General features: G+C 41.4%; 2 protein-coding genes and 1 long non-coding RNA gene across 8 annotated transcripts in view; 1 reads left to right on the top strand and 2 right to left on the bottom strand.

The window, feature by feature from the left end:
- Positions 1-2106: 2106 nt before the first annotated feature.
- Positions 2107-5135, bottom strand: LOC101481313 (zinc-binding protein A33). The gene is made up of 6 exons (XM_004541922.3): positions 4510-5135; positions 4280-4375; positions 3968-4198; positions 3847-3869; positions 3554-3672; positions 2107-3403 (listed from the first exon to the last, which is right to left on the bottom strand). The coding sequence occupies exons 1-6, from the start codon at positions 4909-4911 to the stop codon at positions 2895-2897; spliced, it is 1380 nt and encodes a 459-aa protein (XP_004541979.3). The 5' UTR covers positions 4912-5135; the 3' UTR covers positions 2107-2894.
- A 7121-nt stretch (positions 5136-12256) lies between these two features.
- Positions 12257-25947, top strand: part of eya4 (EYA transcriptional coactivator and phosphatase 4) — a 50388-nt gene continuing 36697 nt past the window's right edge. For 5 of the 6 annotated variants that reach the window (XR_013093113.1, XM_004541929.2, XM_004541928.2 and 2 more), the window contains exons 1-2: positions 12257-12614; positions 16307-16367. Coding sequence is in view for 4 of the 6 variants with exons in the window: in XM_004541929.2 (XP_004541986.1) it covers positions 16335-16367 (33 nt within the window). In the remaining 2 variants the exon portion in view is untranslated. The remainder of the gene's footprint in view (positions 12615-16306; positions 16368-25947) is intronic. The other variant, XM_012916657.2, reaches the window with a different exon arrangement.
- LOC111501232 (uncharacterized) lies at positions 18193-19007 on the bottom strand. Its single transcript, XR_002721435.2, has 2 exons — positions 18684-19007; positions 18193-18564 (listed from the first exon to the last, which is right to left on the bottom strand). It is a non-coding gene; the product is annotated as an uncharacterized LOC111501232 (long non-coding RNA).

The following is a 25947-nucleotide window of genomic DNA, read 5'->3' on the forward strand; positions in this document are numbered from 1 at the left end:
CTTGCATCACTTTTCCTCCCAGTGTCCTCCTGTGAGGTCCTGACTGGCATGTTCAATCTGCATCTATAACATTATACAGACCAGACTGAGGAGCAATCAGGCCTGTGTGTGTGTGTGTGTGTGTGTGTGTGTGTGTGTGTGTGTGTGTGTGTGTGTGTGTGTGTGTGTGTGTGTGTGTGTGTATCAGACCAGTGGGGAGTTCATGATTATGATTGCTGAGGACACGTACTGCTCAGATTCTTCTCGGTGATTGCCTCCAAACGAAACATAATGCAGGAGAGAGAGAGAGATGACAACATCCTATACTCGGAGTCTTGTTTCTTGAAGATATCCAGACCACAATAACAAGAGTAAAAAGTGACCAAGAAGGACCTGAAAACAAGGAGCAGATGGAAAAACAACCGCATAAGAGTGCACACGTGTGTTTCCATGCTCATGCTCATTTATCTATATATTACTTTATGTACACTGACTGCTGTGGTGTTTTCAGTAACTGTAGCGTGTGCATACAGGTTGTTGTGCGTATAGCTGTTTTTCTTATTCCACCACTTATTTTAACTGATTTGTATGTCCATCATCTATCCATTTGTGCACACTGAGCAAAGGTTTGCAAGCTCTTAATGAAAAAAAAAGTCAGGTTTTAATAATACTGTGAAAAAATTAGAAAAACAGATATTTGCTCCCATTTATAGTGCATATAATTAAGCTGTTCTGTGGCTTTTTCTATGTGTCTTAGTTCTCTTTGTGTAGTTTGAGCCTGACTCAGTGAGTCTGGGACTACACACGGCTCTGTGGAGACCATACTGTCTGTTGCTGAACTTCTTCTTGTCGCTCAAGCTACACTACAAGGGCAAAAGTAGTGGACCACTTACATTGCACTTATAGGAACTGCCTAGCCATGGAATCCATGCCATGAAGCTCCCAGTGCACAGTTTTTATGCTGATAACAATACCCGCTCTGTAACTTTGTTGCTGAGTTTGCACTAATACGACTTGATACTTGATAATGGATTATCTACGGGCAATATTAGCATCATATTACAGTATCACTCTTGTATTTGCTGAGCTCTTTAGAATGACCCATTCTTTTGCAAATATTTGTAAAGGCACAGTGTATGGTTAGGTGCTTGATGTTGTGGCATTGGGACCAGGATTCAAAGATCAAGAGGTGTGGCCTAGTACTTTTCAATACTTTCATAAGGCATTTTATTCATATAGTGTATTCAGGACCAACCTGCATGTTTGAGGTCATTTCCATGTTGCAGACTGAATCTGAGGTCACTCAAATGATACCTGATGGTATTACATGATAAATAATCTAAATCTCCACAAGGGCTCTTTAGAAAATTGGCACAGTATTGCACATTTGCAACTCTTTCATCACCAACTGAGCACATACACTGAGACACACTGTCATCTCCTCAGAAGCCAAGCCAAGTGTGACTACAGAGGCGCTGGTCCGAAGTACTATAGATCTTATGTCTCCAACCTCAGGGCAGTTGGCACATCTCTCCCCTCCCTTTGCTCGTCTCGTTTGTTTTCTTTCTATTCCCATCTAAACTTGTGACCTGCTTACTGTTACCACTCCTGCTCGGAGCCGTGTTGTCAATCTCATAAACATCATTGCTCCACTTTTGATATCTTTGTCCTGCTTCATTAGTTCGGTGCTTCTTTACCTCTGACCTGTGCGCAGTGATTTATGAACAGCACACTCACATAAAGTACCTACATGTTTGAATCCCATGTACAATATACACACAACGATTATATTTATGTCCCTCTTAATTTATTTAAGGAAATTAACTGGTGCTAAAAAAAAATTATTGATTTTCTCTGTAATGTTTTGGGACAACACTAATGTCCACGAACTTACAAAAACAACGGCTTGAGCTTTGAAAGTTCTCAGATTTGATTTAAAGAGAAATTCATTTAAAATAACATTTGACATATTCTGCTCAGTGGCTCAGTTCTCTGTTCAAATATCAAATGATTGATTATTTAAAGGGGATTTTGAGAGAGAAAAACAGTTGCTACACTTTTAAAGAAATTGACTGTGTAGGGAAAACAGTGTGAGTAAACAACAACAACAACAACAACAACAAACCATAGAGGAAACACATTTTTATTCCAGAAATTGAAATTTGACACAATTGAGTTTGCAGTAAGGTTTGTACATTTACAAATCAATTTTAACTCAGTAAATATGAACAATATACTGATGATTAAAACAACTTTCAAAATAGCAAAAGCAAAATTCCCTTCATATAAATCTGAAAAATACACGTTTCTCAAATTAAAGTAATTCAAACATAATTCCCTCACAACCACAGTTAAGCAGGCTTGTCAGTCATTCTCCATCTCGAACCTTCATTAGCTCTGCCAAAAGCAGACTCACACTCGTGTAAAACATGCAGAGGAGTCCAGACTAAATGAAGCCGTATGCCCCGTTCTTCCATTCTTCCCTTTTCTCCCTCAGTGTTTTCTTCTCTCGATCCCTTTTCTCTTTTAATTTGGCCCCTCTGTTTGTTTTTCTTCATTCTTTCATTAGTTGAAAAAACATAGCAGGCATTCCAGCTGTAATACCACCGAGATTCAGTATCAGCACGGCTGTGGATTCATACATGGGAGTGTTTTAGTGGTGAAAAGACTGAAAAAGAGAGCGAGATTGTCGTACACTATTGTCATGTGGTATTACCTCATAACCATTCATTCATGTACTCTGTATACATGTAGACCGATATTAGCCACAATATGGGGCATTGTGGAAATACTGTATATCTATTACATTCAATCACTGAAAATTTTGGTTACATTGTAAATATCCACAACATTACAAAAAAGAGAGTTTCAAATGAGTCCTTATTTTATGAGGACTTTGTAGTTTTGCAGAATGTCTATTTTACTTGTGTTATCCCTACTGACAATTCAGGTGGAAGAATTTTTGTCTTACCGCGAAAGTATGGAAAGAGTTTTTCGGTAAAAGTGTATCTGATGGTACATACGGGCACTTTCCGGCCAAGGTCAAAAAATGATAGTATTCCTTTGTCATAATCTAAGTTCACTCTGACCTTCTGAGGAAATGAATCTTCCATTACCTGTTTGTCAATGTCTTCTGGTGTAAGTTCAAACAGAATTTTAGCGCAAATACACACATAGATGCCCCAGATCTTTTTAGAATAAGAAACACTGGTTCGAGCAGCCACACCAACAGTCCAGTAACCATCTACCTCTACATCCCAGCTGTGCTTTCCAGAACTAAAGCCTTCATATCCAAGAATATCTGAACCATCCAGCCTTTCAGGGTTTTCAGGAAATAATGTAGAATCACATGATGTTAGACTTGTCAAATGTTCTGATACAGTCATTCCCTGGGAGCAAGTGTTGGGATCCATAACTACAGGAGCTATTAGGTAAAGAAATAGAAATAAAAGGTTTTAGTACAACACCCTGTTCTTTTACTTAATGAAAACATTCAACAGGTACTTGCAAAAGTCCCAGGTACTTCAGATATATGGTCAAAAAGGGGAGTCAGAAACAACAATATTTTGCTTACTGTATTGGATTAGAGTCTTCATTTTTATCCAGACTGAGAAGAGCAGTTTCCCAAGGTGTTTGGCCTCATCGATCAGAGCTCCTGATGGAGTGACTGGATCTGAGAGTGTGCACTGAGATCTGAAAGAATGGCCAAACAAAACAAATCAAATGCACCGCCGTTGATTTTTATTTGATTTATTTATTTATTTTGCCTTTTTGTTCACATGTAGTCACTCAAAGAGAAGTGAGTGGTTATGATGGACAGATTTTCATACTTGAATACATCATTAACCAGCAGTTTCTTGTACTTACCGCTCCATAGTGGATTCGATGTTCTATCAAATAAAGAGGAAAGAAATTATTTTTAAAATCTGTACTTCAGATTTTGTTAGATGGCAAAATTTAAATCAAAAGTATTAATTACCACATATACCATCATAAATGCCATGTCTCCAGCTTTCATCTCCCCCTCTAAGGTTTTGATTTTGTCTCTAAGTGAGGAGATCTCAGCAGTCATGTTTACGATCTTCAGGTTCATTGTCTGACTCTTGAGTGCTGCCTCCCTCCTCACTGCATCTATCCTCCCAGCTTCCTCTGCTCTCAGGAACTGGTAAAGCTTCTGAAACTCTCCTTTGATGGTCTTCTCTGTATCCTGGGCCTGGAGCTGAGGAGAAACACAATTCTGATGGAAGACAAGATACAATGTTTGCTTTAGCTTCAATAGCATTGTATGTCTGTAACTTACCTTAATGTGGTTAGCCATTTTATCATATCTGAGTTTTTCTGCTTCAAACGTCCCCAGTTCGCTCTTTAAGTGCATCACCTCAATCTTGATTTTAGTCTATAAATAAAGTGAATAATTATTACATAGTATACGGGAGATCACTTAGTTAGGTTTCACTTAGATTATTTAAAAAACATTTGTTAACTTTTGTTAACTACCAAATTAAAAACAAATATCCATGCACTGCTTACTCTGTGCTCTTCTGCTGCTTCGTTGATGGGGACACAGTTGTGTTTCTTATGTTGTTTTGCATCCCTGCAAACCACACAGATGAGCTGCTGATCATTCTGACAGAAGAGTCTGAGTTTCTCCTTGTGCAGACTGCAGAGCTCCTTAGATGCTAATGCAGCCTGACTCCTCTCTCTTCTCAGGTTGTCAGAGAGATTTCTCAGTGCCAGGTTACGTGGTGCCCGAGACATAGGAAATATTTCTTTACAGACCGGGCAAGCCTGAAGGCTACTCTGCCTCCACCACTCCTCAAGACAGTACTTACAGAAGCTGTGACCACACAGCAAGACAACAGGATCCTTAAATATATCACAACAAACAGGGCAGGTGCAGTCCAGCTCAGACTGTGATACATTAGAAGCCATTTTGTCGTTTTTTTCCTTAAGCAGCCTTACTTTCACTTTCAAAGAGTCACTCCAGTTTGCTCAAATTTAGTACTCACGGTTGAAGCAGCTTCAAAAACTCTTATTAACTGACCTTAACAACTATTATAACTATTTAATGGATTATCTTTTATGGATTATCTATCCTGTTATTCTTTTGAAAATCTACATACAGGACAGCTGTGGGTGCAGATGTCATTTCTTTCTTCCTGTCCACTAAGAAGAAAAGAACACTGGGGGAGGAGCTTTCTTTGACCCTGTGAGACAATCACATGATTTGCACTAGAAGGAGGAAATACTTTTGTAGCGGAGGTGTGGTCCCAGGCGCGGCTGCAGGGGAGGAGTGGTGCAGTGAGCTCAACGGGGCGGTGCTAGAGACTCAGGTGAGAACAGCTGATGGCGTTTGGGCTGATGACGGTTTCCTTCCCCTTTTTTAGTGAGAGGATAGGAGCGGAGGGGGAGCGGGGATCAGCTGAGACCGGAGCTGTCCAGACTACGGACTGTCACAATAAATGAAAGCTAAAAATAAACGTGGCACCTGACAGTAAAGAACTGTGTGTGTGTGTGTGTGTGTGTGTGTGTGTGTGTGTGTGTGTGTGTGTGTGTGTGTGTGTGTGTGTGTGTGTGTGTGTGTGTGTGAAGTGCTTCTCACAACTTTCTTCCTGGTTGGTTTCTGTTAAGCAAAGACAGAGAGGGGGACAGAGAGACTACACTTAAGGCTTGTATTACAATAACGCTCCCCTGAGTTTCTTTAAAAAAAAGTATTTTACAACAGGGGTGCCAGACTTCCAGCCTGCAGGCCACATACGGCAGTTAATAATGTCAATTGTTAATTGCCCAATTGTTATTGGCTCTGCTGAGAATCTATGCAGGTAGGGATGGGGGGCACACCATGTGGCCAATCACATGCAAAGAAAGAGTTGGCTCATACCATTATGTGAAAGAAGGAAGGAGATCTGTGTTCTCCAAAAGTTGATTCTGTTCATCTGAATGTAGCGTTTTCAGTGGGAGAAACATTTCGTCACTCATCCAAGTGACTTCTTCAGTCTCAGCTGACTGCAGGTTTCCCCAATCTTATAAACAGTACATTCGCATAATGACTGAAACCAGCCCACTGAGGGAACAATGGGCTGGGAAGTCAGTTACTTCATCATGATTATGCAAATTCCATTCACAGAGAGTTGCGGAATGGCTGCAATCACAGCATTATAAGATGGTGAAAGATGTACCCTTAGGCCCCCTCCTCAATTCAAAGATGGTCTTTCCCTTTTCAAGTAAATGGCCTCCTTGACTCTGCACTCAAACCAGCGTTCCTCCCTGTCCAGGATGTGTACATCCTCATCATTGAAAGAGTGTCCACTGGCCTGTAGGTTTAGATAGACTGCAGAGTCCTGGCTTGACAAGGTAGCTCTTCTGTGTTGTGCCATCCACTTCGCCAGAGGTTGTTTGGTTTCTCCGGTGTATAAATCCTGGCAATCCTCCTGGCACTTAACAGTGTACACTATGTTACTCTGTTTGTGTCGGGGGACGCGATCCTTGGGGTGGACCAATTTTTGGTGCAGCGTGTTTTGGGGTTTGAAAGCCACCGAGACCCGGTGTTTAGAAAAGATGCGTCTCAACTGCTCCGATAATCCTGACACATACGGGATCACTACAGGTTTTTGCTTAGTCAATGGCTAAGAGAAAACCTGTAGGCCTGAATGGGCACTTAAATCCGTCTCTAATTCTTAACTTGTTTGATCTGCTGCTCACCACAAACAAGCACAAGGACTTTTTGGACTTTTAATTGTTTTAGAGTTTTTCATACTGATAAAAACCTCCATTCATACTACACAAAATAATTAAGTAATAAGCAGTTAAAACCTGTTGAACCCTAATACCCCCGGTACCAGGCTAAAACATTTCAACAACCACCAAACAGCTAAAATAATTGAAGAGCAGGTAACCCGATTCCACCAAAAGATGTAAACAAAAAACATGTATCTTTCACCCAATGAACATGCCATCAGGAGCTGCAAGCAGACATCTCACAGATTCCAAAAGTGCAGGTTTCCTTACTAAGCAAATTTCACAGAACCAGGAGCAAAAGAAGACACTGTCATGAATTTTGCCTTACCTACGCTGTCTTGCTTCCACGTTTTATTTATACTTATTTCATATTGTAAGTCATGTGCCATGTAAAGTGCCTTGAGGTGATTCTTGATCCAGTTTGGTGGTACATATATAAAAACTGAAGTGATTTAACATTAGAAATTCTGAAGCAGATACATACTGGGTAAAAGTCATGTATGGCTACGTAGAATCTGAGATCACGTATTTTCCAAATTGACGATTAACTTACATCAAGTCACTGTTACAAGCAAAAGCACACCACCAATCATTTTTCTTCCATTCTCTTCCCCCCACCAATCGTTTTTCTCATGGCCATGCATTTGCGTGAAGGCACACACATAAGCTACATCCATCAGATTCTAGACAGTGAAAATGTCTAATGATTTGTCCTCTGACCACTGCAGCAGCTATCAAAGGCTAACTGTTTTAACATGACAGCACTCACCACCATGTGGCTACTACAGTTCCCGCTCTCCCCGCTCTACTTTAAAAAAAAATGTGGAGTCTGTCTGTCCCCTCCCGCTTAATGTAACCAACTTGAGACATGGCATTGATTTGATTCAACTGTTGGGTTATCTACATCTCTCACACTACGCAGTGTGAGGTCAGTTACACAGCTTTTCCCACTTACCTACAGGCTGGCATAATTATTAGAGCAGGGTGCTGTGGTGCGACTGTTTCTATACTTAAATATTATGTCCATAACCATAAAACATTCAATCTACATAAAGCCTAGTGTTCTGGATCTGGCCACAGTAGCATCCCAAGGGTGGTGCTGTAAAGCCGTCCAGAGCCACAATTAGATGGAGAGAGTTGGAAGAAATACTGGATGGTGGCCGGGACTGAACGAGAGCACAGCTGATGGTAAACTAATTTTGTTGGCCTGATACCCCTACCCAATACACACACATACACACACACAAACCACATGCTTCTAAGTGAAACACAGACACTGCACTGTGCTTTCACACATGAGAGTAGCCTCTCGAGCCTCTGAATGTAGGACGAAATCACACACTTTCCTGCTCTTTCCATCTTGCTTCTCAGCTGCTCTAACACACACTTGATCTCCATCTCAGCGAGTAAGGCATATGCTCCATCATCTGCCTCCAGGGACAAAAGACTAAATACTGGGAAGTAGTTCAGTGAGACACCAAGTGTTGGAGAAAAGTGTTGTATGATATTTGAAATGTGTTTGGAGACTTTGGAGAACATTTTTGATACAGTATACATATATATATTACAAAATCTCAAAGCATTTTTTTAGACCTCTAAAGCTCATCTCAGCTCATTAAAATGACATAATTAGACGTTAGACCTTCATGCATGCAAAAAGGTGTAACTGTAAACTGACCTCATTTAGAATCCGCAAATCCATTAACATGCAAATCATTCCTCGCCTCTGTAAACCCTACTCACAAGTTCTCTTGTGACAAAGGGGTGGGCTACACTGCTGAAGTGTGTGTTTTGTTAAGCAAAACACACACTTGTTAGTAAGGCCTTATCAGTGCCTTATTAGTAAATCAGGAAGTCTGTAACCCAGCTAGGGCACCGTTCTGGTGGGTCAGAGGAGAGAAAAGACCTCATGTCCATCCCCTCCTGCCTGGCCATGCAAATCACACACTACATTTCTTTCAAGTGCAAATTTTCTCCCTGGATATATCTTCTTCTTCTGTTCAATGCACAATAAAACTCACCTCAAGGTGCTTTATTATTGCAGGGTAGAGACTCAACAAAAATAAAGAGAAAACTTTTTAGATGACCAAAAATGAATAAACACTTGGCGACAGTGGGAAAGAAAAACTCCTTTTTAAGAGGAAGAAACATCAGATAAAACAAGACCAGGGAGGAACAACATGTGCAATGACCAGTTGGGGAGGAGGGGGGGAAAGAGCAGAGAAAGACGGGAGAAAAGACTTGACTCACATTAAGAAGGTGAGTTTAATAACTGTAAATATTCTTAAGATAAATGTGTCAGAAACTTTCACTGTCTGAATGCAAACTGTTATTTTTTTAATGATTAACTAAGTTAAAACAAAACAAAAAGAAATTTTGAGGAGCAATGTAACCAGAGGAGCAGCTCTGCAGCAGGGCATTACATGAATTTACGACGTGTGAAATGTTTCCTTTGTTCTTCCCTGTGGCAGCTTGCGCCGGGCAATTACAGAAGGCAGTGACCTGAAGTGAGATCATTACCCCCACAACCTATCATCAGCCCACATCATTTTTGTCCAGTATGATATGATTGACGCAGGAAAACTTTTCATATGCTCTTTATCAGCTCTTGCAGTAACACGGGGTTGGTGGTAACATGAAAGTAGCTTTTGCCTTCTGCGTTTCCACCTTAAATAGCTGTTAGAAGTGTAATTTATCATCATGTTTTCCCAGTATTGTGGTAAAATCTTACACCGAGCCGTGGCACCTTGCCAAAGTCTAAATTGCTCCACACTTCTTCTGTTTTTTTCTGGGCACTCGGCCCCTGAAATAAACTCCATTTGCCATTCCATTTTGCAAACCAATTTGAGATGTAGGGTGGGGGCAGGAAAGGGAGAGGTATAGGTTAGCTGTAGTAATAACCATAAATCACCTCTGAAATGCTGCCATGTCACATGCCACACTGCACCACTAATGACCGGACCCATCTTTCACTGGGTATTTTTATCTGTGTGCCCTGACACTCGACTTCTGGAATCGTCCTCTCGTTTTACGTCGTCAGCACCTCGGCCAGGACTGAGCACAAGTTCCTCACATATCTATAAATACCAGCCAGCTAAATGGCATTTTCTCTCAACCCACCCCCTGCTTGGCAAGAACCGGGAGCTCTGTGACTTGGCACACAGACTCACAGTCCTACGCCACGAAACATCTTGGGGCTTAGCCCCCCCGCACCCCACCCCAGCGTCACCCTCCAGAGAACAGCTGGCCAAAAAAATAGATCCATCTGCCACTGCCTTCAAATTCCAAAGTGGTCTCAGTTTAATTGAAAAAGCGTCAATCGGGCTTCACAAAATCGTGTAAAACATGACAAATATCGGCACTGCGGCTCTGCTTTAGGCCGCCTGTTGGATTAACTCTTTAGACTGCTGATGTAGCTGAAGCATTAACATACCGTACGTCAGCGCATGTCGGCTCATACGCACAGGCAGTCTCACACACACCAAGAGGAACACACAAACACCTGTACATGCTTCCTTTGTGCAGAATGTTCTGCCAAGTTTTTTAAGCTTGCTGACATGCGGCACTAGAGACTGCAGTTCAGCAACAGCTTCTTGCTATTCTGGGATGTGTCACAGCACGAGGTTTTAATTCATTCTGCCAGAATGTGTCAATCACTTAGCAGCGGGGTCCAGGCCCGGGTTCTGCTGCTGGACTGAGAAGCAGGAAGGCACAACAGGCTAGGCCTTATTAAAGGAGTCAAACAAGGATTCAGCTAAACTGTGCTATTCATAGACTTTCTTCAGAGGTGGGGTGTTAGAGGGGGCGAGGGGGTAGCACAGGTAAAACAGACTGACACGTGCACAACAACAAGTTGGCTGTTTACATAGTTTAAACTAGGTGACAAATAAGAAAATGAGACTGATATTTCCAAGTGTTTATATTAAAAGAGAGTGGGGGTACTAGTCACAGAGCACTGTGCTTCACCTCCTTTCAAGATAACACTCTAAGTCTATTTTATAAAGCATTTTTTTCTAATTGCTGTGTATTTGAGAGAAAATGCAACTACAGCTTTCTCTTTCTTCTGCCATCAGGGTACCATTTGCCATGCAAGTTCCTGTACACAAGCCATGCCAAGGGTTTGAATTTGACCCGCCCAATGCGGTGCCAAAACACACATATCAGTCATGATGCTATGTCATGCCAGCTACAAATGGCATCAAATGACTTTGCACTACTTATCCTGTCCAATTCCATGTGATAAATGATGAAAAAGTTAAATTGTGCAGTAGTGTGACTTTGGAAGATGACAGACCTCATTTCTGTGCCCTGTCATTTGGTGATCACTGTAAAAAATGAACATCGTGAAAGCGGCTATGAAACTTAATGTGAGATACGTCTTTCCTTTCTTACCCACAAACACAAAGAAAGATATTTACTTCCATTAGAAGGTATAGTTTTGGTAAAGGGCTGCTCCCACTTTCCTGCCTTTTCTTTAGGGCGACTTGACTTTTTGTCTCTGGGATTGCCAGTTAAACTGCCAGCCAGTCCAACAAGGAAATTTTTTTTTTGTTTTTTAGTGTTTGTGCAAAGCATTTGAAACCACAGAAACTTTGGCTCTTTTCATCTTACATAATATTACCAAGAAAACTTTGCACATAAACAAAAATTGTGTGTTTGTGAGTGTGTGTATGCGAGGGATAGTAAAAGAAAGTAGTGGAAAGCATTTTTCACTTTCTTGTATCTGTGTGTGTGTGTGTGTGTGTGTGTGTGTGTGTGTGTGTGTGTGTGTGTGTGTGTGTGTGTGTGTGTGTGTGGGCATGCGTGTGTGAACATTAACAGGATCTCTAAAGCAACAATCAGCGATCAGTCAGAGTGGTCGCTGACATCACGATCTTAAATAAATGACAGCATGGTAAAAGAGCGCTGATCCGAAGCCAGCGGGGCCCAACAGTCGGAGAATCTATAAGCCATAACAAACAATATTTCAAATAAACAGACCCCATGGCCAAGCCTGTCATCTTTCTGGGGCGTCTCCAAAACAGTCCTGTCTGACTTTACTCTCATGCTGTTTTCTGTTTGTTTTTTCGTTGCATCTCCAGCGTGTTTTCTGGCATCGTTGTCCTCTGTCTGATCCCCTGCCTGTAACTGTATACAGATTAACCACCACATTTTCCTTTGACGTGTTTGCATAAGTTTGCATTTTTGCCTTTCATGTTTACATATGTACTGTGTATTTTTAAAAAGCTGGCTTTCTATGGATGTTGTTTTTGAATATAAAAATACAGTAAAAAGTCTATATATACTTTTGCTATACAAATTTTTTTCTGAATCCTTTATAATACTGGATTAATGGACTAATTGGAGACCAGATAGATAGATTGATAGCTAGATGTTTTTGCTCCTGTGGGATATATAAAACTGTGAGCACATCATTTGGGCCAAACTATTAATAAGAAATCATTTTGGTCCCCTCCACCCCACCCCACTCTGAACCCCATTACTTCTTTGGACTCTTGCCCGGTAGTATCCGCATGGCAGCTGGACGCATGCGCAGGAGCAATCTTCAATAATGTCCCATGCCTCTGAACTGCCTGGTGCTCAAACTTGGACGCGGACTGAAAATAATGTTGTTTCCCGCGGGGGCGAGCGTTCCGGTCACCGAAAGCGAGCCTCGGGACTCGTGTTTGAGTTTGTAAAATTGTTTTAAGGACTCTGAATAACTCATCGGCTTGTTTTTGGACTCTTGCTGATAATGGCAAGCAGTAGCTGAGTGTTTTGATCCCGGTCAGTGACAGCCTGCAGACGGCAGGGAGAGCTGTGTGGCGATCACGCAGTACTTGATTATGAGCGCTCGCAAGAAGTGAAGAGAATCTGGGAGCTGATTTCTCGCTGGGACGACAATAGGTTTAACACAGGTATGTTTAAACTAGTTTGTATTTTCCCCAGACGGCTGTGGCTTTATTATTAGACACTTAAATTGTAGGTCAGGTGGCAGAAGCGAGAAAACTGTCATAGTTTTGTTGAGTTTGATTAATTCCGATTTAAAAACATTTATATGAAAGAAAAACAACAACAATTCAGTAAAATGTATCAGTAACATTAAAATGAATTATCCTCCATCAAAGAGTGATAGACTCTGTCCAGTTTTCTATAATATTATTATTAATATAAGTCTTTACCTTACGTTATTGTTGTTGTAAGGCCAGTGCATGCCTGTTAATAACGCTGATGTGTTAAGTGTGTGTTCTCCGACTTCATCCCAGCCCCGGAATCACGGCACACCGATAGATTACCTGATATTAAACAAGTGGACAAAAAATAATAATAATAAAGATTTAGTGGTTGCTGTAATTTTTTGCTGAAACATGGCAATAAATGAACAGACAATTACGTCAGATCCTTCCCCGTAAAACTGAATAGTTGTGCAAAAGGGTTTTCTTATTAAAAAGAAAAGAATGATAAAATTACAGTGATTATTTTTTGGTGGTTATTGGTCACACATCAGTCTTTAACTGCAGGTCAGTGCGGTCCATCCTTTTTTCCCCTCTCAGTTTGTGGACACGTGAAGGAGTTTAGTCCCCTTGGTGTCCCCTCAGTTCTCAGTCTTCATCCCTCCGCGTGTCCATGGCTTTTTCTCTCCATCTCGGCTCTCATCCCACGTGGAGTTTGTGTTTATATTTGATATGTAGGAAATGGGAATCTTATACCACTGCCGGGCTCTCAGGGCTTGAATGGCCCCTGGCTATTGGCCTTCCTCTAACAACATGACAAGTTACACGCCGACTCAAAATCTGATAGGGGCCTACTGCGCCGTAATCCATACAGATTAGATTTCACATTAAGGGCTCATACTTAAACAACGCGCATTAATGCGCAAGATTTAGAGTGTGGAGAATTTTTGGAAAATTGTAAACTCCTGCACTGGCCTTCTATCTCATTTTACATTACGGCTCGGTCTAAGGATGATAATCCCACCAGAAATGTGAAATATTTAGGATTAAATATTTTAATGCAGCCAAAGGGGATTTTTAGTGGGTGTTGGCGTTTGCTAGTATATTTACATTTTTTGTTTAAATGTTTTTTTGGTTCTTTGTAATATCGGTTAATTAGAGGCCACCTTAAGGCATTAAATAATCCCGTATATAAACTGTATTTAACACGTCACATTTGTTTCTATTTATTCATTTTATTTTTCCTCTAGTGGGAGAACTCTAAGAGTATCCGTTTCATTATCTGGAAACTGTTTTATGTTGTTTAACCCTGACCCGAAACGGGGAGGGCTGCTAAACACACTGTTTTATCCCTTTTAAAATGACCAGAATAAAGAACAGCATCGCACTCTTACATTTTCCAAATCTTTTTTTGTACTTAAAAAAATGAACTCGTATATGCATATCGCATTGTTTATAGAAATGTTGCGTTAGGCCTAAACCTGCCTAGCATAAAATATTTTATTCTGATATGAAGATTTGAGTCTTCATATCAGAATAAAATATTGTATTTTTATTTATTTGTTTATTTTAACTTTTTAGGTTAAAAGCAAATGTAAATATTGACCATTTAAACGTCAGAGGCCTTAGGGGTTTTTTTGGGGGGGGGAGGGGGGGTGTAAACAGTTTAAATTTTGCACAGACTAATCCTTAACTGGTAATCTTGGAAACTGCTCGTGTCATTTAAAGATCGATAGCTGCATATAAGCGATTGCTAAGACAGCGAGGTTAAACTCAAATTTAACATATGATTTTTCCCTGCAGCCACTCCGACCTGCAGCAGTCTGCGGTTTGTTCAACATTCTCCTTGCTTCGGCTTTTATAGCGTGAAATTACCGCGGTGTAGCTATTTGGTCCACTTTCTAACCCTCTGCCGTCCCATATGTGTTTCTTATGTCGCTGTCAATAGCCATAGTGAGAAATATAATTCTCTCTTCTGGGACGCCGAAGGAAATGGCAGGCACTATTGATTCCCTGTTTAGTGTCAGGTAACTGCTGGGTGGGTTTTAGGGCCGTGCAGGGCAGCTGGGGCAGATAGACAGCATCATTTAATAAGAATTAGTTCTGACATTAAAAAAAAAAAAAAAAAGATCCCCTTTTAATCAGCAAAACTCCTTGTGGCTTATTTGTGCTATACTTTAATATAAAAAAAAACAACAACTAAGGAAAACTAAGACAAATGCTCCATTACAAGCATGAAGTAAACTTTGCTCTTTGTGGGTTTACTGCCCATCACGTTTCCGCTAAAGAAGAATAAATCATGAAGGGAAGGGTGAAACCCAGCCAGCTCGAATAGAAGGCTGATTATGTCCTCCACAAAGGTGAGAGAGAGAGGGCGGGAGGGAGGGAGAGGGTGGGGGTTGAGGGAAGCAGGGAGGCTTGGGCACAAATCAATTCACCTGAGAGACGCATTATTGTCTTCGGTTTCAGGCTAGGAGGAGCTGAGCGCTATGAAAAATTAAAAGGATGCCAGTTAGTTTAAAGGATCGAGCCAGAAAACTCCACAGTGCACACACATGCAAACACACTCGGCAACAAAACACTGCGCAGACTGAAGAACAACTTGGAGTGCCCCAATTTTGTGCTCATACCTGTCCATATTTTGGGAAAAACATTTTAGACCCTGATCAGTCTTTGTGGTAAAAGTAAACAAATCCCTTGTATCTGTCTTTTAGAAAGAGCAACACACTTGTATGCACATTGTAGTATTCACGATTACAGTCAAAAAGTGTTACAGTAAAATAAAAAGTGTATTTTGATGGAGAACTTGAGATAGGTACAGTTAGTGGCACTCTTTACCACATTGCTGGGAACAACAGATCTAATGACGGGGAGGACCTTTGTGTTTGCAGGTTGTGTGTGTGTGTTTTTGCAGCTTATTCTTTTTTCTGACGCCTTTTGCGCAACATACCAGAAAGGAGCCATTCAGTGTCACCCTGTTGGGATAATGGCACCTTTTTCCATTGTTTTGTTTTGTTTTTTTGCAGTCCTTTGTTGCCGCGTCACTCCGTGCATGACAGTAGCGACAACAAGACGAGGACGCATTGTAGCTTCTGTCCTCATCTGGCTGATCGCAACGCCTCATCTTCGCTTAACTTGTAGACAATCACCTCAGGCTTCTCCGAACTCCTCCGCCAACCTGTCTCCTGTCTAGTATTAATAGGGTCACTCACTATCTTCGTGCGCTAGCCAGCCACTGTGTCTGTGGTCCAGAGGCAGCCAAGCGGCCCTATCACTTACACTTCTCCATTTTCATTGTTGATATTTACTTCTGCAATTATCTCTCCACTTCACCCTCGGCTGAAGATGATATGCTGAAGTTAACGCTGTCGCTTCCCTCCTTCGCTCTCCTGTTGCTCACACATAAACGCAGTGACTGAAGGGCTAACCGACAGATGCACACACACGTACAAAGTAACTTAAATGCTGAACCGTGCGCGATTTCATTCACGATATAAGCCATGAAACTCCCAGAAGAGTGGTTTGTTTTTGCTGGGATTTTGGTGGAAAACATCTCAGTCTATCAGATGATCTTGTTTACTTTTAAGTAAACAAAGCGTCACTTTTAGGCTTCTGACATCTATTTTATTTCCCTATTTTCTTTTTTGGCTTTCAAGTGTGTGGCAGATCAAAGCCAGAGGAGCCATGGAGGCCTCACAGGACCTCAGCGAACAGATGGTGAGTTAAAGGCTACTGTATGTAAGTGTGTGTGGCTGAGCGAGTAAGTATACCTTGTATCGGCCACACAAGTGTGAGGAATGGGTGCATTAGAGACATACATTGTGTGTGTGTGTGTGTGTGTGTCCAGGCTAATACACAGCAGCTGTGTTTCAGTGAGCGTACAGTAACCATATGGCACCAGTCAGAGTGAATGAGACTTCAGGAGAAACAATGTTGGGCATAGATGTCAATTTAACAATCATGTGTGTGAATTTTGTGAGCCGAAGTGTGTAACGCAATTCAAATCACTCATTAAATTGAAAAAGGAGGTAATTTTTATCTTTATCTTTTACATTTCAGTCACACACTGACACAGACACACAAACGCACACACACACACACACCACACTTGAGCCCGAGGGTTTGTGAGCGTCCCAGGACAGCGGGCCATCTCTGCGTCACGTCAGCGCAGCGTCCCAGTTCTGCTTGTTTAAAGATCAGGCCGTATTGTTGGGAAAATGATTTTGGCGGCGAGCGAGGGCCACTCACATTTCAAAGTCGTTAGTCAGCCACCAGAACAGGTGTAATTTCATCTTCTTCTCCTCCTCCATGAAGCAGCGTTCTCTCTCCCTCCCTCTCTCTGACCTGCCAGCCTCGACAGTAATAATAGCGCAAAGTGGGACAGAGCCCACGAAGTATGTTGTTTTTTTTTTTTTCCCCCCCGACTTTTTGTGCTGCTCTGTTAGCCTCACTTCAGGTTGGATTACAGGCGGACCCCAGCGGAGTACATGTCACTCATACATAAAATGCACGCGCACACACGCACAGACACGCACACTAAAGAACACAAAAACACAGAAATAAAGAGAGAACAGAGAAAAACATCCATCTTGTCTTGCCGCTATCGCGACATCAAATATTGATGTGCATATTCCACAGTTACTTCACCTACTTTAAATAGGGCAGTGATATCATCTATAAGTGAATTTGAGCTGCGGCTCAAAGACATTGATTAATTGTTCGTGTTGGAAATGAGATATCGGAGCAAGGACAGAGATTTTTATTAGCTCGATGGTTTTATTGGCTCAGATTTGTGACTTCTAAAATGTTCAGGCTCAGCATTTTCTGTAAAGGGGCCAAAGCTTACTTTGTAACTTGGACAACCGGAGAATTCAGGTGTGTTGGTATTTAGGAAACTCGGTATATGGTTTTCACATGTGGACATAGCTAAAATCAATACAGGTCAATATAATAGCCCTGCACTAACACTACTTTCAGTTATTGGAAAAATTGAGTGATATTTGGGGTCATTAGTTCCAGTTCTAACACCCGACAGTATGCTGTAACTGTACTTAAGGACTGAGACTGAATTACTATAAGGTGGCCACTGTTTTCAGATATATGGCTAAACTTTGAACTGCAGTCTAATTTCAAAGGTTTATCAAAAAGATAAAGAAAACTGCAGTTTCATCTGAAACTGTTAAAACAGCTGACATATGCCATTTTTTTCCTTTTAAAAACGGTTCAAAATATGTCAACCTCAAATACATTCAACCTCTTTTTCAAGGCTTTAAATGGAAATTTAATTTGCAGCTTTGCTCGTATTGTTTGTCTGATTACAGCTGAACCTTTAAACCTTTGATTCTAAGTATGAATGACAGCTTTAACATCTGACTGAACATTTTAAATTATAAACTTATCCTATACTTGTAAAAAAATTTTCAAGCTTTCCTTTTGGTTTTAGTCTTTAAACTGAAATTGGCTAATTCTTTCCCCGCACTCCTTCATTGAAATAGGCGTGTCTCGGGTGACTAAGAAAACAACTCAGACCTCACACACAAGGTTTCGGGGAGTTGTCTGTTGATATTTAATACCCCCACTCCTCCTCTTTACCCTTTAAAGTACCCTTACTTCCTCCACCCCGCCCTTTTCCCACCACATCCATCGCACGTCATCTGGGTTATGGTCAGGCGTCCTCTCTGGCCGCCTGCCTGTCGAGAGCCAGCCTGCCGTCTGGGGTCCTCTGGGAGCGCTGGAAAGGAGCCTGAGATGGCGCTTGCAATGGTTCGCTCCGAAGCGCTGCTTACAGCTTCTTGAGGTGTTTCGCTTCACCTGTTGTCGCATATTTTGTTTCGCTTTGGAGAAAAGCTGTTGTTTTTAGGTGATGCTCTGTGAGATGATGTCGACGAATACAACGATTTGTATTTGAATTCAGCTGTGAACATTAAGGAGATTGGATTGACAGATCAGCGTCAGTCATTCAGTGCACACACAGAAAACAGAAAACGCATGCAAACTCCACACACAGTCTCAAGAGCTCCTGATCCAACAGACCTCCGATTGAAGTCTCCAGTCTTTGGCTTGGTGGAGGTGGAAGCAGTGAGAGATGGGGGAGCAGGAGCATTTGTTGACCCCAGGGAGCTTTGCAGGATTTAAAATGTTGAGCCACCTGAAGGGGAAAAAAGTAAGAGAGATGGAGAAGAAAGAAAAAGCGTCTGAAACATGAGGGGAAAGGGTTCTTTTAGCTTTAGCCTTTTCCTCTGGTGCACTGGGAGAGGCCCCTAGTATGGCAGCTGTCCTAGTGTGTGTGCATGTGCGTGAGACACAGAGCGAGAGACCAAGTAGGAGAAGGAAAGGGGTCAGGTTGCACCCCTCTTTCACCCCTACAACCCCATACAGACACATTCACACAAACTTACATGCAGCAGCAGTAGCTTAATATGACTACAGCCCAACCCTGATTGCTAAGATTGCACTGGCGTCATAGATGGCCGTTTCAAAATCTGCCCGGCAACGGGACAGATCACTGAAGTGTAGAGTGTAACAGCTACCCCACTGGCATCCCTCTGGTAGGCTGGCATCCTAGCTGGGGCACCGAGGGGCACTTCAATTTCAGCTTGGTGTACAGTGCTTCTCGTAAGATTTATGTGTAGCTGACAGCTGAGTGTTGCTGAGTGAGTCTTCTCTCTCTGTGCAAGAAACGCTGCAGATTATTTTGATCAGCACAGGAGAAGGCAGAGGAGTAGGGAGAGCAGGATATGAAATATGGCATGCACAATGTAGACAATAAATGCTAAATGATATTAAACTGCATGCAGTTGCAGAGAAACCGTGACAAGAAAACCAAGCAAATGAGAGCAGATTTAGAAAATCATAGCATAATAGCAGGAGTTATGATAGTTTTAAGATTGCATGCAGAAGAATGCTCAGAATTTCAATATGTACATATATTTAATTAAAGGAATGCCTTTCAAGGACCGACAAACTCTGAGCCTCCATCCCAAAGTTTATATTAATGTAGTATTCAGGTTGACTAAACATTATATTGTTAAAGCTACAAACTTTAGCATGAGCCCAATATGGTAAGTGCTTACAATTTTAGCGAAATGCTAGTTTTTGGCCAATGAGTTAAATTGGGCTTATCATGGCAACACCGTTTGATCTAAATGGTGCGTGTGGGGGGGAAAAATTCACTGAAAAGTGTGTTAAACAGTTGGACACATGTTTCATCTCTAAAGGACTTCTTTCCCCAGTCACTAAATCACCCATCAGCACCTGAACCGCTAAATAAGCTAAACCTGTTGTTGCACTGGTGCAACAATGGATAAGACTCACAACAGATTCCCAACAGCTCCACCCATGTGGGAATGCATAGTTGCGCGTTACTGTAATAAAGATGTAGGGAAGTGCACAGCACAGTGTTTTTCCTTGGCTTAGTGCATCCATAACATGAATCGTCCTGGTGCTGCACATTGTTATTATTTAAGATGTGTGAAACAACCAAAACATCTGTCTTTCGCCAAAAGCCCTTCAGTCCATGCTTTGGTACAGATAATTTATAACTCGTATATGAGAATAGAGTGAGAGTCTGTCTGGCCAGAGAAAGGCAGCTAGGTGTGAGGTCAGCGGGTCACAGACAGTCCCTGAGCCACTCAAAGCCCGACAGAGTCAAAGCCCCCAAAACAGACTGGAGAATCCATCTAGAAGCCAGAGCAAGTGGCGTGGGTTTTCTAGAAGAACACACCAGACAGGAAACCACATGATATGTGTGCTTTAGTGTCTGGTGTGTGAGAGTACGAGTGTGTAGGTGTTTCTTTCTCTGTTATACGCATATACTCTCTGTGGTGTGGGTTGGCTGAGGTCATCTGAGTGGAGACTGTCTAATACTGTGGCCATGCTTGTTTAATGGAAGTCAATCAGGGCTATGTATTTCTTGCCAAGACTCATCACTTTATTGATTACTCTGAGACTTCTCAAGAAAATCCCTATATTGCCAGATGTGACATTTTAACATAGTTGGTTATTATTTCTTTCTTTTCTTTTTTTTGTAACTGACGTGCTGAACTGATGCTTTGAATTTGCTCCGTAAAGATAAAACACGTTTAAAATGTAAAAGCATAACCCCAAGAAGAAGTCATTATTAAAATAGTAAAACATTTTCTTCTTTGTTTGCAGTAACTTCCATAAATAGAGCCGTCGATATAGCCCACCTTTTGTTCGGCCCCAACTTCTGGCTAATGCTCATCTGCCATTGGTTCCAAAAAGAGGAGCATATTTCCTCATTTTGCTGGGAAGGAAATGAAATTGCAACAATTGTGCTTTGGTAACGGAGGAACCTTCTGCCTCGCCTGCCGCAAGAACTTCCTCTGTTGCTCTGCTGGGAGATTGGATTTCTTTCTCTGCAGCAGCGCAGAATCAGAAAGGTGGGAGAGAGGGGTCGGCGAGGCTGTGACCTGTGTCTCTGTGCTGACTTGACTATTGCTACAACTAATGGCTGTTTTCATTATCTGCCACTTTGTTTCTTGTTTTAAGCAGAGATTAATGCCTTATATTATTAGTGTTCATAGTCATGAGCATGGCCAAGTCACATATTTTAAAAAATCCATTTAAAACCAAAAGATCTTCAGTTTTTCATCGAATCTGACAGTTTGGAATTGGAATTTTGCACTTGTGTGCAATTCATGCTTTCCTGTCTCTTAAGAGTATTCCTTCCTGAATACATTAAAATAATATTGATATTAATTTCTTACATGTTTGTGCTTTGTATTTGGTGCTGGTGTTAGCCTAAAGTTCTGCATGGAGTAGAACAATGACTGGATACACTGAAAGTAAAAAAATTATCTTAATATTCATGAAAGACTTTTTGGTTTTGGTTTTTTGCGACCACATCTGAACTGCATCATTGCAGCAGTGATATCCAAAGAGAAAAATGAAGTCTTTTTTTTTTTTTTGTTGTTGTTTTTGGTTTTGTCGTGTTCTTCTTCTTCTTCTTCTTCTTCTTCTTCTTCTTCTTCTTCTTCTTCTTTTTTTTTTTTTTTTTTTTTTTGCTCCATGTCCTTGATTTTTTTTTTCCTTTTCTTCGATCTGTCTGACTGACTGTCTGTCCCACCTTCTCTTTCCCCGCCGGCCTTCCCGCCTCTTCGTCTCTCTCTGTGTCTCTCTGGCTACAGAGTGATGATTCAGGCCCTATTGTGAAGTCAGCAATCCGATACAGATCAAGCCCAAGAGCGAGGGTGGGGGGGGAGGGAGGAGGGGGTGGATGGAAGGATAGAGAGAGGGAGAGAGCAGGGGGGGGGATGGGAAACAGGATTATGGGTGTTCTCGTAGCGGCGTCCGTGCTATTGCGAGCCCTAGGCGGTTTGGCACCCTTACCTGTCCTCTTCTTTACCTGTTGCTCTCATTATCCAAGTTCACTCTGTAGTCTACGTGTCTCTCCTTCTTTGTTTTCCTTTATCTTTATCCTCCTCACACCCACCGAACTCCTCACTGACCTTTTTTTCTTTTTTCTTTTTTTTAAGCTCCTTGACCATCTTTTTTTTTTTTTTTTTTTTTTTACACTTACATACTCTCTCTCCCCTCAATCTGTCTTCCTTTTTTGTAGACATCTGGTATTGTGAGTGATTTTATTAGGAAGTTGATATGAAGTGTTTCGAGGCCTGGTATGATGGAACAGCTTGCCACTTCTGAGACATTTAACTCCTGTTCGCTCTCCGTGGTGCATAGGCCAGCCGTAACTTCTAATAATCAGCCGCATAAAGAATCCACGAGCAGATGGTGTTTGCATGTGTGGGTGTGTGCGAGAGAGACCATACCTTTCTCTGCACTGAAAGTCTCTCCTTGTGTCCCTTTTTTTTTTTTTTAAGGATATCTACCTTATGTTGTACCTCTCGCATGCATGCACACTGTGATGTCATGAGCAGCATTATTTAACAGGCAGCTGGGAGGCCATTCATCATTTAATTAAAAGCGTCTGAAAGGGATCTGAGGCCTAATGAGATTAGCTTTAATTATTGATGCCGCTGCTGCTGCTGCCCCACACACACACCACCTCCAGTGATGACCACCACAGATATTTAGACCGTCTAGTCTTTCAGCCTTAACACAAGTAGTTGCATGCACATTTTTTTTGCTTTTCAGTTCTTTTCTTCCCTACCTGATGTCTTCCCAGACCCACGCACATCCCATTGATATTTGTTTCCCTTTGGGATGTCAAGGTGCTTTGGAGGGGGGGGGGGGCTACGGTATGAAGACCAAGCAGGGGGTGCGGTAGCTGTGGTCAGGTTGGCGATGGGGGTGTTGCTTGAGGCTGGTGTTGAGTTTCTTTAGGTCTCGCACACCAGCAGAGAACTTGCTGCTTTATTTTTTTTCCCCTTAGTTTCATCGCTTTCATACATATCAGTGGATTTATTTTGGATCCATTCTGTTAAGTCCTTGGTTTTCATACTGTAGCCTGGGCAGAAGGTAATATTTTGTATGGCTTGTGATAACAACTTACTTCATGTCACACTATGAAACATTAGTATAGAACCAGACCCAGACAGCATTTTCTTCCACTCTGGCTGTAGCTTATCATAGCAGGCCAAACCTTTTTAACTTTAACAAGGATCTGGTGTCGCCTTTATTAATCGTTGAAGAACACTATTAGGTACACCTTGCTAGTGTCAGGTTGGACCACCAAATGTTTTCAGGATGGCCATAATTCCTCATGAAATAGATTCAAAAAGGTGTTGGAAACATTTCTCAGAGATTTATGTCATGTTGATATGAGAGCATCAAACAATTGCTGCAGATTTATCAACCTCACATCCATGATGTGATTCTCCTGTTCTTCCACATCCCAAAGGCGCTCTATTGGATTGCGATCCGGTGACTGTGGAGGCCATTTGAGTGCAGTGAACTCAATGTCATGTTCAAGAAATGAATTTGAAATTCTTTGAACTTTGTGACGTGGTGTGTTATCCTGCTGCAAGTAGCCATGAGAAGATGGGTACACTGTAGTTATAAAGAGAGCAAAAATAACAGTCAGCTAAAATATCAGCTAGGCTGTGATCATGCTCAGTTGGTACTAGAAGGCTCAGTGTGCTAAGAAAATATCCCCCACACTATTACACCAGCACCACCCTGAACTTCTGGTACAAGACAGGATGGATCCATGCTTTCACGTTGTGTACCCCAAATTCTGAGCCTAACATCCGAACGTTGCAGCAGAAAATGAGATTCATCAGACCGGGCAAAGTTTTTCTAATCTTCAGTTGTCCAATTTTCATGAGCCAGTGTGAAAAGTAGGCTCCGTTTCCTGTTCTTTGCTGTCAGGAGTGGGGTCTTTTATTACTGTAGTCTATCTGCTTTATCATGTTGTCCATTCACAGATGTTTTTATGCATGGTTGTAATGACTAGTTAAGTTCCAAGGCATTCTCCTCTGACCTCTGGCATCAACAAGACATTTTCACCCGAACATCTGTAACTCACTGGATATTTTCTCTTTATTGGGCCATTCTCAGTAAAGCCTCGGGATGGTTGTCCCGGTTCGACCAAGTCTAGATGACTTGGGCCGCAATCACATGTTGTTCAGATAATAAAAACTCTGAAGACCTCTGCCCTTTAAAAACCTCTTTTTATTTTCTGTTTAAAATGTAATTTATAATTAAAATTCAATCTATCTGTCCAAGGTCATGACGCGAGAGAAAGGATCACCAGTATGTTTAAATAGAACACCATTAAAAAAATGTAAAAGTGGAATATTGGCCAGGTAAAATGGTTCCAAGTTAGGCAGATTGCTTGATCAAGGCTTTTAGAACAGCTTATAACACCACGGTCCAGAAAAGTCTTCTCACTTACTTTTAAGCTTAATCTGTGAAAACTCATATTCCTTCTCTTTCACCTCAAGGCTTTTACATTCATATCACACTTCCCAGGAGTTTCATATATTGTAGTCATAATTTTTACGACTGCATCGTGGGGTCTAAACCAGCGATTTATGGGGATAAAGCTAATGCAGGTGGGGAAAAGATGACAAAAGAAAAATTATTGCATGAAAATTACTTATATTACCTTGCATGCAGGGAAATTTGCAAATTAGTTTGCCATTGTGCTGAATTTTCTTTTAATAAAATTTAACATTGGTCCTTTAAACAGCATACTAAATCGCAATGCAGCGCAGATATGGGAGTCACTTAATGACGCATACGTTATGTTGTCATTTAGATCAATTAAGGGTCACTGATTAATCATTATGTCTGAAAAAGGTTAACCAACAGTCGATTAAATAGCATTTTAAATTATACTGATCCTTCCAGTTCATTGTCCACTCATCTGACCTACTGTCAGACTTTCAAGAACTTCATATTAAGGTGTTTGTTCTGGAGTGTGGTTCTATACCACTAAGTAGTTGAGTGATGTGCTCAGTATGTGTGTGTGTCCGTGCACGCAGTCAGCCATGGAGTGGTTTAAGTTTCTCCCAGTTGTTTTTTTAATCACTCTCATCAGATTAGCTGAGCAGGGCCAGTTGAGGCCAAACGCACTATTAACAACCCAGAACCAGTGTGTACACACACACACACACACACACACACACACACACACACACACACACACACACACACACATCCATCACTGACTTTTCATTTGTCTCCACTGAGTAAAGCTGCATTAAATCGTGTCTGTGATCCGTCACTCCCTTAGACAATGAGGAGCCAATTTAAATAGGCGACATGAAGACCACCAGCACGGTGAGCAGCATGGAGATTGGTCTGTTCCCCTCTGTAGCTCTTCCTCCCCCAAACACGTGGATTTACTACCGCAGTTCGACTGAAGAAAAACAAACGCTTGGGACTTCAGGATTAGTAAGATGCACTAATGATATCTGCGGTTTTGCTTAAACATAAACGCCCAGAATTTATACTGTGATAAGACTTAAATGGAAAAAGAAAAACAGTTTTACTGTAAAAGTGTGACTTTTATCAGCGAGCCGAATGGAACAAAAACTAGATCCACGAGGCGGGCGATAGTCATTGATTCCTTGTAGGCAGCCCACTTAGCCTTTAGTGGCTCATTCTGACCTTTGTCAGCAAGCTTGTTAGAAAGAAGAAATAATAAAAAAAAAAAAAAACTTGTTTTTTATGTATTTTTATATTTTAAAAAAGTCCCAGTTTACCTTTGGAGACGCTTATAAGAGAACAGCTTAGAACACAGTATTGTGCAACATTTTGCTGGCTTCATTTTTATTTGTATTTAACTGTTTATATTTTTAAATGTCTTTAATTGATTAGCATAATGTAGCTACTGCTTGTTGTAACAATAACTATTTATTTGGTGAAA

Source organism: Maylandia zebra, linkage group LG15, assembly GCF_041146795.1.
Source record: "Maylandia zebra isolate NMK-2024a linkage group LG15, Mzebra_GT3a, whole genome shotgun sequence".
NCBI lineage: Eukaryota > Metazoa > Chordata > Actinopteri > Cichliformes > Cichlidae > Maylandia > Maylandia zebra.